At 39.6% G+C, this 14764-nt stretch overlaps 1 protein-coding gene across 2 annotated transcripts in view; it reads right to left on the minus strand.

Moving 5' to 3' along the window:
- The window catches only part of ITK (IL2 inducible T cell kinase), a 33682-nt gene extending 25639 nt beyond the window's left edge, over nucleotides 1–8043 (minus strand). Inside the window, exon 1 of one of the 2 annotated variants that reach the window (XM_074915755.1) lies at nucleotides 7873–8043. In XM_074915755.1, coding sequence (XP_074771856.1) covers nucleotides 7873–8043 — 171 coding nt within the window. The remainder of the gene's footprint in view (nucleotides 1–7872) is intronic. The other variant, XM_074915756.1, reaches the window with a different exon arrangement.
- Nucleotides 8044–14764: the final 6721 nt, after the last annotated feature.

Raw genomic sequence — 14764 nt, forward strand, 5'->3', positions numbered from 1 at the left:
ATGGGTTTGTTTTTAATGGTAATTATCCTGCTAGAGTATTTTTCCACTGGCCAAAAGACTTGAGCATGAACTTGAACCTCCTTGAATGCTGTGTTGACACGATTATTTTCTATGCCTTATCATATCCTTTATCTGTACATTGTGGTATGTGCTGTTTTTATCTTTAATAGTTAGGATATTAAGAACTGCTGATTGCCGGATTGAGAGAAATTTTGCCTGAACCCTAGCATTGTTCAGTATTTTGGAAATTCACTCTCTTGTTACAACACTGATAGTCTGAGGTCTTATGGGAAATAAAAGTTTTTAAAAGTTTAAAATGAAATTTAAAATTTGAGCAATTTGAATTATAAAAGAAAGTTGTAAGGTTTTTTACATTTCCTGCTAGTACTAAGTGCTCCAAAGGAAAATTGGAAAGAGGTGATAATTGATAATACTGGGATTTTCAGTAGAGCTCTGACTGTTGTGTTATGCTTTAATACCTCCAATATACCCTGTTATATTTGATATTTAAATCCCTAAAGTCTGCTGCTTGGTTTACATGCCTATCATGACTGTTTTGTCCTTCTACTTGAATTTAAAAATATAAATTATTGTTTTACAGCTGTTTTCACATCTAAAAAACATGAAAGTGTCTTAGAGGTGGGCATGCCCTGGATGCAGAGCGCATTGAATTGTGCTGAATGACAAAATCAGCTGCAATCAGTGACTGAGCTGCCTCCATTCATCTAAGCAGTAGAGATGGAGAAGCACACCTAGGAGCCTGGGGAGGCAGCTGGAGTGCTGTGTTTGCTTCACTGCTGTAACTCATCCATGGGCACTCAGTCCTCAGGACAGTCCTCAGTGCCGTACCTGACTAGAGCAGTGGCAGCCACTAACTTCTTTTTGCCATGTTTCCAGGGACCTGTAAAGATCTCCTTGTTCGGACCCTCACCTGGAGCACAGGACATGGGAATAGGCACTAAATCACAGCAGATTCCTACATCAGAAAGTAAGTATTTCATCTGCCTGCGGGCTGTTATGGTGCTGCTTAATAACTGTGCTGCCTGCTGGCTGCACACGCCGCTCGCACGCTGCCGGGATGCTCACCATGCAGTATCACTTGCAACAACTAATTTCAGTATCAAATCTTGTTAACTGAGGCCAATGTTGCTTGTAGCCAAAGCCTGTTCCATGCAAACAATCTCAGTTTGTCATTAACTTACTCAGTTAAATTCTCAGTTTACCTGGAGAATATCTGCTACAGCAGAATTACTCCTACTATCCTTATAAAGTCCTATAGGCCAGATCCAGCATTGCATTTCCACCAAAATAATTTAAAAGCAGAGAAATCTTTTTTTGTTTTGTTTTGTTTTTTTTTTTTTAAAAAAAAAGGCCAGAGAAGTCAATAGAGCTGCACTGAAGACCCAGACCTCAGACACTGCACACTTAGCCAACAGTTGGTCAATTCACTCCTCACCTCTTCAGGCCCACTAAGGTATCTAGTTTTCAGAATTACATGAGCTGAAAACAGAAGACATGCAGGGGAAAATTGAAAGCATAACCTTTCTGCAAGGTTTCCATGGTACAAAGCATACACTTTCATGCTCTGTGTGTACTTAAGGTTCAAGTAAAGAGATCTGGTGGAAAGGTGCACTTGGCCATAAGAGTATTTTTCTTTTGGCCCATCACAAGGCCTCACACACCTGCAATAGCCCAGTATTTTCACTGAATTCCTACTTTAAGATTGGAAAAAACCAATTCCAATGTTCACATTGTTTCAGGTCCTGTCTGAGATGATTATCAAGGTGCACATCCCTGCTATCAAGCACAAGTGGTTTGACAAGAAAATCAATGTCATGATCAAGAAACAGAGGGGAAAAAAGGAAGATCTTTGGCTTTCAAATGATCTTTCTTATATGATGGAAATTAGTCTTTTATGTTACATAAAAACATATGGAACAACTACTGTATACTATATTTGGTTTTTTCAAAACTATTCTTGAAGCTAGCAAAGACTGGGAGGAGTGGATTGCTGTGAATAAATGATTCAGTGAAAGAAGGGAAGATAAACTGAACTAAATGACACCGCTTTTTCCTTTAAAAAAGTGTAAGCTTTAAGGACAAAAAGAAGAAAATTGGTCAGAACAGATGAAAGAGTATAAAGCAACAGACAGGCATTGCAACAATATCAGTTACAATACTGATTGCAATGTAAAGCAAAGGCAGGCACTGGAAGCAAAAATACCACAGTAGAAAAATCTAATAAAAGGTAATTACTAAGAAATCTCATGTTTATTGTTGTATATTCATATTAGGAGGGATTACTTCCTTCTTAAAGACATAAAATAAAACATGTGTTGAAGATTTTGCCACATCCTTCATGTTCTTCATCAGAAAAAAGATTTGAGCTTTGTAATTTAAAGAAAATGGAAATATCTGACATTTGCTGGGGAGACATTGCTGAGAAGTCATTTAAAAAAATCTTTAAAGAGCAATAAATACCTAGGCAAATATCTAGGAGGAGCAGAGCTGGGTGTGCACAGAAAGTGCAAAAAGAAAATTATTATAATAAAATTCTGTAAGATAAAATTAGTTATTCTAGCAAAAATGAACTATTTTTATTACTAGACTTTACCACACATTTGTAGAGTTAGAAAGGCCATAGACACCAGATGCAGAACAACCCGCATTTTGCTTAAAGGAATCCTGTCTAGACAATATCGCTGCCCTGAACCATGCTACAGAACTTGTCAACAAGAACTACAATAGATGGGAACTTTGTAAAATCCAGAAAAACATTTGATAAGGCACATCGGAACAGGTTACCCAAAGACATGAAATCTCTGTCCCTGGCTCTCAAGCAGTGCTTAGTCAATGCTACAGCCGATTTGTTCTACTGTTGGCGATAGTCCTGCCCCGAGTGTTGGTCTAACACTGGCCCCATGCATGAAGTCTGACTAAATGAATTGAAGAAAAGCCCTCCAACCAGTTTTACCATGATTCTATGATTTCACAATAGAAATGAGATTCACTGTGGCAAACAATATGAACTTAATCCACCAAGTCCAATAATGCAATTTGGATTATTAAAAAATCAATTTAAAATTTACAGAGGTGTACTAAAGGATTAATTTAACATTAGGCATAGGTTTGTACCTTGTCTCCATCTTATTTAAGGTTGTATAGATTTTATTACATAAAAATTCATTGAAACAGGTGTGATGTAGACAGACGCCAAGCCTGACTTATTTGTGAATGATATCTGTATTATTAATAAATTAGTTGGAGATATGCATCAGAAGACAGATGGCCTTGCAAATTCTGGCAAGCAAACAGAGCTTGTTAATAAATATATGACAAGTTATGAAGAATGACATATCTACTCAGATACGTATTTATTTGGAAGGTAGTCTTTAAAACCATAATTAATTTCACTTTAGATGAGGCTTATAGCTTCATGACTATTAAGGTATTCAGGATACACAAAGCAATGAGAAATGGTATGAACAGTCACTCTAATTAACAGGAACACCAAACCAGAGATCTTCAGAAGAGAAGCCTTAGTCTGTTTACATTAGAGTCTTGGGGAAAAAAACCCAAGTCTTCCCAGGGCAGGTTGGAGAAGTCGGATTCTGTGTATAATAATCAAGGTAAAATGGACTGCTAGACTGCGGAACAGAGCACTGCTTTTGCTACTGCGGGTAGCTGGACGGTTGCGATTAACCCAATGTGTAGATAATGCAACAGAAGCAGCTGAAACATTTTTAGGACGCTGATAAAAGGCTTTTCAGTCAAGTTTATTCCTTTGTTCTCCTGGAACAAGAGACTGAAAGCAAATTTCAAGACGCACTCAAGTGCCATCTTTATATCTGAATATCAAAGGTCTGAATGAAAGAGCCCAGGACAAGGCTGACTCATGCTATGCGACCTCCTGAGCATCTGACAAGTGTAGGAAGAATAGTGCTCATGTAAATGAAAAGGGAATTCTGTCCTTTTCTCTGTGTGCCTTTCATTGGTGCCTTTAAAAGCTGAACTAGTAGCAGTCCATGAGTGCATGATGATACAAAATCTAAAAATATTTATATGCTAGAACTTTCCAGGTATTAGGTGAAACTTTCCCAGCCCTGAAATCCTTATTCGAATACCTGTATAGGGCAAGTTAACTATTTCTGAAGAGGGAAAACTGTGGTGTAGGGACATGGAGCACTTCTCCATAGTTGATACAGACAGATCCAAGCACTCTCTGCAGGTCTGAGCCATGCCAAGATGAGCAGAGACCATGTAATGGAAATGGCACCACATTAGTGTGCTACCAGCCCAGAGGACAGTGGCCTGTTCACCGTCTGGCATCAGCCTCAGACATTTGCGCCACAGTTAGACTACAGCCAGCCTGAAATACAGGGAGACATGCTCATTTCTGGCTGACCCCATCCAGGTAGGAACGTGACATGACTATTCGGGAACCTCTGCTTAGTGTCTTAAATACTGAACTACTTCACTTTTCTGTCCGCTAACCTGAAGGATTTACCAATCATCTCACAAGCTGTTAGGTGAATGGGATACAGGCAACTCATTGGTTTAAGTGTTTTTGCTAAGTCTAACTAAGGATATTTGAAACTCTGTTCTGGACACCTCTCCACTTGTCTGCTTCTTTGGCAGTACTGCAAGTGTACAGCGACCCTGAGAGAATCACGGAGTGTCTGCATTATCGGTTATCCTGGTGAGGATCAAACTTATTGAAATAGTTACAATTATTTCTCCCATGTGCTTGTTTACTCATATGTAGAGTAGTTATAAAATCAGACCCTGGAAATGAAGAATTTCTGCCCATGGAATTGATTTGCATGCTATAATAAAGGCACTTCTGATGTATTTTAGTAAAGACGGGGGCTGAATACATGTGCCTGTTATCAGGGCTTTGCTTTATGTTAAGACAGCCCTGCATTGTGCACTGTGTAATGAATTCCAGAAAACACAGCTTCTTATTGTTGTCAGTTATTGGGGGTTCATTCTCCTAATGACATATGTAAATATGTTTCATTAACATTAACGGCGATTGTGTGCTTGGCCCCTGGGGAGAACAGTGCTTTCTGTCTAGCTATGGCTGTGACAATGAAAATGCCATTACAGTTATTGCAAAAATTTGCTTTTATGGTGTCGGTTCTCTTGACAGCTTTTGGTATCATTCACAGAATTATCCCTGTATCCCTTTGACCTGTTTATTTCCTTGTTTTGGACTGCTACAATAAACCCTTAAACATCTATTTATGCTGATGATGTCAAAATCAAAGGGACCAGGTGCTAAACCCTGTTAAATACAGGCAAAGCATGTAAACCTGGACTTACTGCTTAAGCATACGCTTTACTTTAAGCCACCCAATTGAAATCAGTAGGATTTCTCAAACTTTTAAGCAGTTTTCTAGTTGTTTTACCTGACTTTATGCACAGACTGTTGTTTGACTGACTGGGGACCAGAGGGGTGGGTGCTGCACAGTACTGAACTCTGACTGCAGTAGGTCACTGGACAGGCTGGTAAGGGGTTCTTAAAGAAACTCACTGAAAACTCTTATAGTGAATATCCACAGAGATTCCCCTTGAAAAATACACACTTTAAAAGCCCAGACAGCTGCTGAGCCCATCTATATGGTGCAGTATGCATACCTGGGGATACTCCCCATCACAGCAGCCAGCCGGCAGAGAAAGTTGTGTCCCTACTGCTCTTCCCTAAACCTCCAGAGCAGGGGTCAATATGCAAACTGCCTGCTGGCAATGGTGACAGCCTGTGCCAACCCCACAAATTATCTGAGAGAGTCCCTGTGGAGCAGAGCCAAACCTGTGCCAGAGCCTGTGCTATAGAATGAGCACCACAGATCACTGATTTCAATGCCTGAGCATGCTCCCCTGTCCTGGGTCACTCATGGGGATGGACATAGCCTGTGTGTTGGGCAGGTACCATAATTTTCCCTTCACTATCTGCAGACTCAGTTGCTGGGGATTCACTCCATTCTCAGCACAAACCAAGATGATGCTTGCATGGGCTGCCTTGAGCTTTCCTCTCTAGAATAACCTGACTCCACGGAGGTCTCACCAGCACGGTCTAATTTTGAGGAAGATTACTGAAAAGGCTGAGGATTGGTTCTGGGAGTATTTCACAGGACAAACTCTTTTTTCCCAATTTCGTATGAAGTTCTTCTGTTCATGTAACAACCTGATTTTGACAGTTTGTGTCAGAAAAAAAATCAGTGTTTCATGGAAAATCAGCCCTGTAATTACAGATATACTCACCACCCCTCAAATGTGTATAAGGGCTTAAAGTTACATATGCGTTTACATATACATGTCTACACATATATAATATGTGCATGTATAAAATACATAATATGTAAATAAAGTAGATAATATACCAAACCTTCATCTTGCCTAATTGACCTTTAGAAAGCCTAGGGGAGAAAATTTCCAGAGACACATAGCGTATGAAATCTATGCCCCACTGAAAGTCACCGAATCAGATTTTCCAAACTATTTCAGCATCTAAAGATGCCAATGGACACCTACTGCAATTCTGAAAAAGTATCTAGGCAAAGTGTGTGTTGAATTCATCTCAAGTCCACCAAGACTCAGAGAACACCAAACAAAACTAGCTGTGAAGACTTCTCTAAGTATCTACAGCAGAATCACTAGATGCTGTTGAAAATTCAATCCAGAATAATTAAGTGGAATAGTTATAATGGATTTTAAAATCTTAACTGAAAGAGTTTGGAGAGCAGACAAAGAGAGTCTCAGACCAAATATAGACACAATATGCAGCAATAAATATTATCCTGTGTAAATATGGAGGTAAGAAAAACACAGAGTATAAAATAAAAGCAAGAAAAACATTTTATTGGGCATATTTGAAAGAAATAACTTGCAAGTAGAAATGACAGTTAGCCCTTAAAGCTGGTATCCAACCTCAACTAGGTTATGAAAAAATACAGGGGCACATAATACTTGGCTTTTCTTGTTGGGTTCTGTTTAAAATTAATTTCCTGCGACTGAGCAAGATCAGATGGTCTGAAGTTGCCAGTGCTGGATAGCAAGGCAGCACAATCCCCTTTCTGCTCTGCGTACAGTAACAGTGTCTAAACATAATGGATTAACAGCATATTGAGTGCCTGTTGGAAAACAAGCAATATTATTTAAAACCATAATGAGGCTCAGCAAACATCCATCTAAATAGAAGAAGGAAATAATTCTCACTTCACTAGAACACTTAGCACAATGGAGTGTGCAGACTGACTTCTACTTTTTTTCATATTTAGCAAATCAGGCAAATGCAAGCTTGGGGAAACAATGCCTAGTCTGAGCACAGATCTCATCCCTTCTGAAGCTAATTGAAGACTAGATAAGTTACACGTGGCACCTGAATTTATTTTAAAATTCAACACTAGTCTCTTACCAGCCATCAGTCTGCTGCCCTGAAGAAAAGAATGAGAGAATGATCTGTGGATGACTTTTTTTTCACAGATGTAATTAGGGTACACTTGTGATCTTTGCAATACACCACTCCAGGTCACCCCTGTACTCATGTGAACTGCCAGGCACATGCTCATGCAGCTGTTACACACATTGGTTATAAAAGCCCATTCTAAATTTCTACAACAAAATGAGATCCTTTCTATAAAATTGCAAGATAGTCTTATTCTTCCATGCACACCAAATGCCCACTGACCAGAAATTCTAAATGACTTGACCATTCTACATTTTTCAGTGAATGGTGCTATAGTAAGGACCCAAAATGCTAATAAAATTTTAAAAAAATAATCCTTCCCTCCATTAGCATCCTTCTCTTCATTTAACAACTTTTATCCTTCCCTCCATTACTCTATTATGAGAGAGAAAATGGCGACGTACCCCATGGCGGTGTTCATAGTAAGCCAACTTGGATTTGGTTAAGACAAAGAAGCGCACTTTAAAGTTGGAGGGCGAAGTCCTTCTCTTCTGCTGGGATTTTTTGATCAGCAGTTCCTCCAGGAGTACACAGTTATTCATGGCTGAGCCAAGAATGGTCCTCTCCCAGGACATGGGATACCTGCCCTATGTGCTGAGTGCCCGTCCAAGAAAGAGACACAAGAAGGAAGACAGTTAATTAAAAAAAAAGAAAAAAAAGGTGTTCAAAAGGCTGCGTAGGTGCTTTGAGCTTTATCTTCCCATCTACAGCAAAGCTTCCTTTCTGTCAAACCATAACCACATCCTCTCTGAAGTCACAAAATGAACAGTATATGTTGAAATATACGCTAAGGTAAATGTTGTGGAAAAAATAACACTTGAGGGACATCCAGTAGATGTGAGTGAATGATTAAGGATTAATTAAAAAGAGGTGTGGCATGATTAAGCATTGGTCTCCTACTCGCCCACATAGTAAATAGTTATAAATGCACACACTGAACGTGGATGTACAGGATGTTTGTCTCTCCTGTCCTTTTACAAGTAGGTGATGCATTCATATTTCTTTTTCAAAGGAATGGTGCCTTCCCATTTAGCGTATTTAACAGCTGACTGTGTGTCTCAGAGAATTCATACTACTTATTTTGAGGAAGTTTCCCACATAACACGAAAGTTCCTACCATGTAAGCAAAGAAAATTATATCCAGGATATACTCATATAAGGAATGATAAATATTTGTAGTCGTTAGATATTTAAACTGAAAACAAATGGTTACAATAACTGATAGCTAATTAATTATCATTGGTTACTATTTACTGATTACCAACTGCTTCAGGTGCAGTCTAATTAGTCTGTGAATGGATGTTCCAGGACGCACAGGCACAACATGCCCTCTGCAGATGCAATCAAGACTTAATGTAATCAGCAGTGAAGCCAGCACAAACATCAAACCAAGCTCAACTGCTCTCCTCAGGACTTCAGGGCACCATTCAGGGCATTCTGCACCAGGCTAAATATATGAATATAAGAGAATTAATATGTACCTAATGCACTCAGTACAACAACACTGTTATATTTTAAAACAAATGCAATTTATTTTTCTCTGCTCTTCCATTTTTATTTTTTTAAAGTTTTTTATTAGTGATGTATAAGAGTATTGCTGCTACTATTGAGTATTGGAGAGATGGAGCCTGGGTGGAATGTGGGGAAACTCCAAGGTATTTTCATTAATTAGGTATTTCCAAAAATTATTTTAATCTAAATTATTTACCAGTGCTGACTTTTGGCTTTAATTCAGTGTAGCATTAGGGTATAAAGAAATAGCTCTCTATTGCTGACATACTTTTAGAATTGTTTCCAAGCTCCGAAGAAGATACTTCATTATTTAAAATTCAGTTCATGAGAAAAAAAAAAAAAATCTGAACAAATATCAGAATTGCAAACTCTGGTTAAATGAAGACTTGGATTTTACAGGGCAGTTTGTAGACAGACTTGGGAACCATATTTCTCAACAGGTTGTACTGGTTATCGCTCCAAAAATAAGAGGTGGTATATTCCTTCCTTGCTGTTTTATGTTATATTGTTTAGGCAGCATGTTCCAGGAATCTTCAAATGTTCCTTACCAATTTTGTTCAATGCTGAGAACCTGCATTTGCCATAAAACTACAACTTAAAGATAGCACTTGACATACAGATCTCTACGAGAATTTGCTAAAGGCAAAGCAGTATCATGGAACAGAAACAAGGACAAACAAGCTTTGTGCGGTTGATCCCTATATATATCTCTATCTCTGTGTGGTGGTCTTGCTGAAAAGGAGATGCAGCATGTATTTAAACATTCATTGTGCACAAGTCTAGCAAAGCTGTGTTTCATTTCTTGGCAATTACTGAGTTCGAAGGAACTCTTGTGGTTGAGCAAGAAAGATGACACAAGTCTGTGATCTCCTGAAAAATCATCAGGGCTGCCAAGGGGGATTTCATATCTGTTTGTAGACTAGGATCAATACTTGGGCTAAATTTCCCAATTCTGCAGAACAGTTTGCCTCATGCAATGCACATATATAAAAAATGCAGAGTCTGCTGTGATTTTGCTAAAGTTGTACTCTGAGTAAACAGCACGTATTCAGGTACTTCCAGACCCTGTTTAGGTGTTTGCACTTCTAAAATACAGGACCATTTCTGTGTGCACATAATTTTCCTCATGCTTGCTGGCTTAAATTATGCTCAGAGATCCTTTCTTGTCATTAATAAACTGCTGTCGTTTAAGCCCGGCCAGCAGCCAAACACCATGCAGCCGCTCACTCACGCTCCCCCACTCCAGGCAATGGGGGAGAGAGTTGGAGGGGTAAAGGCAGGTTGAGATTATAAAAAAATTACTAATCGAAATAAAATAAAATTAAAATAATAATGATAATAATAGTAGTAATAATAGAAAATACAAACTAGTAATGCACAACGGGATTGCTCACCACCCACTGACCGATGTTCCTGGCTAGTGATCCCAGGGAAGAGAGAATCCTGAAACCGCAATCCTGGAGGCGAGAGCGAGCTTCCCAATCAACCTCACCTATATACTGAGCATCACACTGCATGATACAGAATATTTCATTGGCCAGTTTGGGCCCGTTGCTCTGGCTGTGCCCCCTCCCAGCTTCTTGTGCACCTGCACACTAGCAGGACATGGGAAGTTGAAAAGTCCTTGATTTCTTAGCCACAACTGAAAACATCAGTGCATTGTCAACATTCTTCTCTTACCAAATCCCATACTGATCCAAAGCACAGCACTCTTCTAGCTACTAAGAAATAAATAAAAAATTATCTCTATCCCAGACAAAATCAGGAAATGAACCAAAACATGGACAGTAGAGTGCCCTGACAAACTGTATGGAATTCACTCTGCTAGCAGCAGTGAATCCCCCCCAAAAGGCTGTTGATCTTAATAGCATTTTGCTTGATTCGTGTCAGCACAGATGAATTTATAATCACAGTTTGTAATGCCATTGCATTTTTAGCTATGAACACTTATTTAGGACTATGTTATTCCTTCTAGTCTCTTCTTTGCACTAACTGTAGTGTGTGTTAAGAATTTTCTCAAAAGTCTTTGTAGTTTGGGCCAAGGGGGGGTTGCAGTCTGTTGGCAGAGATGTACATGTTGTCTTCTCAGAAAATTTAATATAAATAGAAATGCAAGGGTGTGACATTGCAGCTCTGTAGAAAAAGCAAGGCACACAGGACAGCAAAGAGGTGAGACACCAACATGTAGACCTCTGAGGGGAGCAATGCTGCTGGAGATGAGAGGATGTGGGGGGAGAAGAGATTCAGCAAGGGCGGTAAGTAGTGAGGGGAGAGCTAAGAAATTCTTTGAATGTAGTGACTGGCAGCTTGATTTCGTCATGAGATAAGAGATGAGTTAGTGGAGGGACACAAAGAGGGGAGCGATTTGATCAAATGTTCAGAGAGAGGGCTTGGCAACTGCACTTTATTTGGTGTAAACATGATGTGATGTGTTGTAGGAGATCTGATGGGAAGATCCTAAGAAGGTCAAGGCAAGAGAGAAACGAGGAGCAAATGAGATTTATTTGGCTCTGCATGTGGGAGAACTGAACAGGCTGAGCTGCTGCGGAAGAGAAGGTACAAATTTAATACAACACGTGTACAGAGACACACAGTTTTAAGAAAATCACAGATTTTGGCCTGAAGTGGTAAGGAATCTGGTAGTTATGTTAGAACTAGCAGGATTTAGGGGGCAAGATCAGCCATAATGAGTTTTCCATGGTGAGTTCAAAGTGATGATGGGCCAGCTAAGATATCCGACAGGGAAAAAAATCAGAATGACTGTAAGGAAGGAAACAAGTCAACTCAGCCAGATTTGGGTGCCACTGATATAAACACAGGAGTTGATTTCAAATGAGAGCTGCTAAGTATTTCTGTGTTGCAATACTTTTACCAGCTGATCACTCGTCGCTGTTGTGCTGGCAACGAAGGTAGGGACTGAAGTATTTTTGTATCCACTCTTGCCACAGATCTACCCTTTCATATTCCTTTTTCACTTTAATCTCAAACCCCATGTGTAGCAAACACACAAATATCTGAGTGTAGCAAGCCAAAACCATAAGATGAACGCTCTCTAAGTCTAATGAATATATATAGCCATGTTGACATGTATATAGAAAAAAATATAGTCTAAGAATTGTATTTATATTTAATTATAAATTTATGAGAGAGTAACCTGCATATATGTATTTCAATTTTATTTAATTTCAACTATCATGATTTCTTGTCCAATTTAAAAATAAAATTCTTTGTTGCTTTCTAGATGTGAACTATAAACATAAATCATATGTCATCATCCACCTGGGTGCCTAACATGCCTAACACTTTTAAACAAATCCTCAGTCATTTAAGGGCTTCAGGACCCTTTTACAGTAGAGTAGGAGACAGATAGTTATAGTTAGGTAAAAATACTCCACTTGTCTAGGACCAAGTTGGCTCCAGAGCTGGAAGTTGTAAGGACAAGTCTGCAGAGCTCTATATACAAACTGCATAGCCTTCCTGAAAAGGCTCCTTTGGTCAGATGGAATATCCCACTAACACAAGCATCTCGCTTCTGGAACCTGACCGTGTATGATGGTGCAGTGATATGCTGAATGTATGAGCACACTCCTTTTGTTCAAGGCTTTTGGCACCACTAGACATTGCATGGTACAGAAATTCTGTATACTTAATAGAAAGGAATTAAATAGAACTGTCCTAAGTATCCTAAAACCACTGTAAGCTGATCCCTTAAGATGGGGAGACAAAGCCTGATGAACTTTTTTAGGTATCCTACATCTTCTCTGCTTAGGTGCCTTTATAAAGCCTGCTATCATGTACCATTTGACACTTTTCCATCCGTATGCCAGAAAAAATGGAAATATTTTCAGTTTTTCAGATTTAAGTTTGAACAGCTGTGTGCACTAAATACTCCTCTGTGCTGGGCAAGTTGAGGTTACAGATATTTATTTCTTATCGATTGTGGCCTGAATGGCCTCCTTTTTTTCTTTTAATGACCTTTGTTCTTCCCTTGCTACTTCCTGCAAACCGCTTTATTTCTGCTCTGAAAAACGTTATTTTAGGGATTGGATTTTTTCTTAGGGGATTTACCCAGATTATGCAGTTCACACTTTTATTACTGCAGACTGTGGAAATCTCCCCACCCGCACATCCTGCTCTGATACCAATGCTTATGTCCTGAAGGCGGCAGAGAAATTTATAAAGTTAAATATAGATAGTTTTTGTTTTTGTAAAAAACAGACCAGAAGGCTGCCACTGTACCTTCACTCTCATAAAACAACCTGTATAGTTCTGTCATGTAGTATTTGGGCCAGGTTTACTGCCTGGGTGCCAGCTCTTCCTTTTCACCAGCTGTTCAATAGGATGATTATCATTCAACTTCCAAGCTTCCAGAATTCAACCCATTTTGCTACTTAGCTTTTTCAGAGTGTGAGAAACTCTATTCAGGTTACTCAGCTGTCTTTGGCAGGTCATTATCACCCCAATAAACATGTCTCCAGTAGACTCAGAGAACAAGACAGAAAGCTGCAGAAAAAGGAAAGAATTAGCCTGGTCTTTATGAGCCAGATGCATCCAGCCTTCCTCTAGGTCTTACAACTGCACCTTTGAATCCACTCACACTGCTCCCAGTGACCAAGGGAATTGCTCTCATAGAACCAGGGCAAGATTCTCCTGTGAACTGTTTGGGACCCCTGGGAAAGTAGATGCCTTGTTCTGAGCATCTGCTTGGAGGATGTAGTGAATTATCCATCATTTGAATGCCTGAAGCGAATCACTCCCAGGCTTACTGACATTGGCCATAATATAGAGAACATGTTTTATACCGGTGAACTTGCACAGGGTTAGGACAGGCTCTTCTGTGATGACGGTACAAATAATCCTTTACTCAGCTGTTCTCTCTTAGGCAAAAATGCAGAAAGGAAAACCTAGTTTCATTGTGTCATACCCAAACTGGGAATTTGTTCCAGCTCCTTTTTTTTAGTGACTGCCTACTATGGTTCCCATCTGTCAGTATTTCCTTCTGAAGACAAAGGTGTGGCTTACTGCTGGCAAAACTGCAGTGTTGCAAATCCCACAATTTATTCTGGCAATATGACATGTTTGCAGCTACCCAGGTTGCTGATGGCTGGATAGGGACTACTTCTTCATGCCATGCACATGTTTTCTGAGACATGTTCATTTACAAGTCAGAATTGACAGCCACCACAGGCATGTGACCAAGTAAAGACCCAGCATTAACATCTGGCTTAAAAATCAGGTAGGGGCTTGCTTCCAGAAACAACATTAAGACTGTAAGCATAGGAAAGTGTGCTGGCTGGTTCTACCAAAATGTGCCTGGATTTTGATCCATGTCAATTTATTAACCAGTAGTGAGATACCTGTTTCATTGCTAAATAACCATGTAGGCTCTGTGACAAGATTTGAATCTGTTTGAATCTTGTAATAGGCTGTATATATATATATGGCTGTATATATACATATGGCTGTATATGTCATGTGCACTGAAGATTGGTGTGCCCCAGTTTTTATGTGCTGGGAACATTAAACTTCTTTCCTACACCAGTAGGTGAGGCAGTAGGCTGCAGCTGATATTTTAGTCTGGGGAGTCAGAAAGAAAAGGCAGCACAGCGCTGCCCGGCAAATTCATTAATTCCCAAAGCCACAACAGGAGACAGGGAGATGAGAATTAACTACAGCAGATGCAGACATAAAGCTTGCTGAAATCCCCTTCACCCCCAACAGGCCCGTTTTCTCTTCCCCTCCTCCCTGGTATATCCTGCAACAAAGCTTGTAACAATCACCAAA

This window comes from Athene noctua, chromosome 12, assembly GCF_965140245.1.
Source record: "Athene noctua chromosome 12, bAthNoc1.hap1.1, whole genome shotgun sequence".
Lineage (NCBI taxonomy): Eukaryota > Metazoa > Chordata > Aves > Strigiformes > Strigidae > Athene > Athene noctua.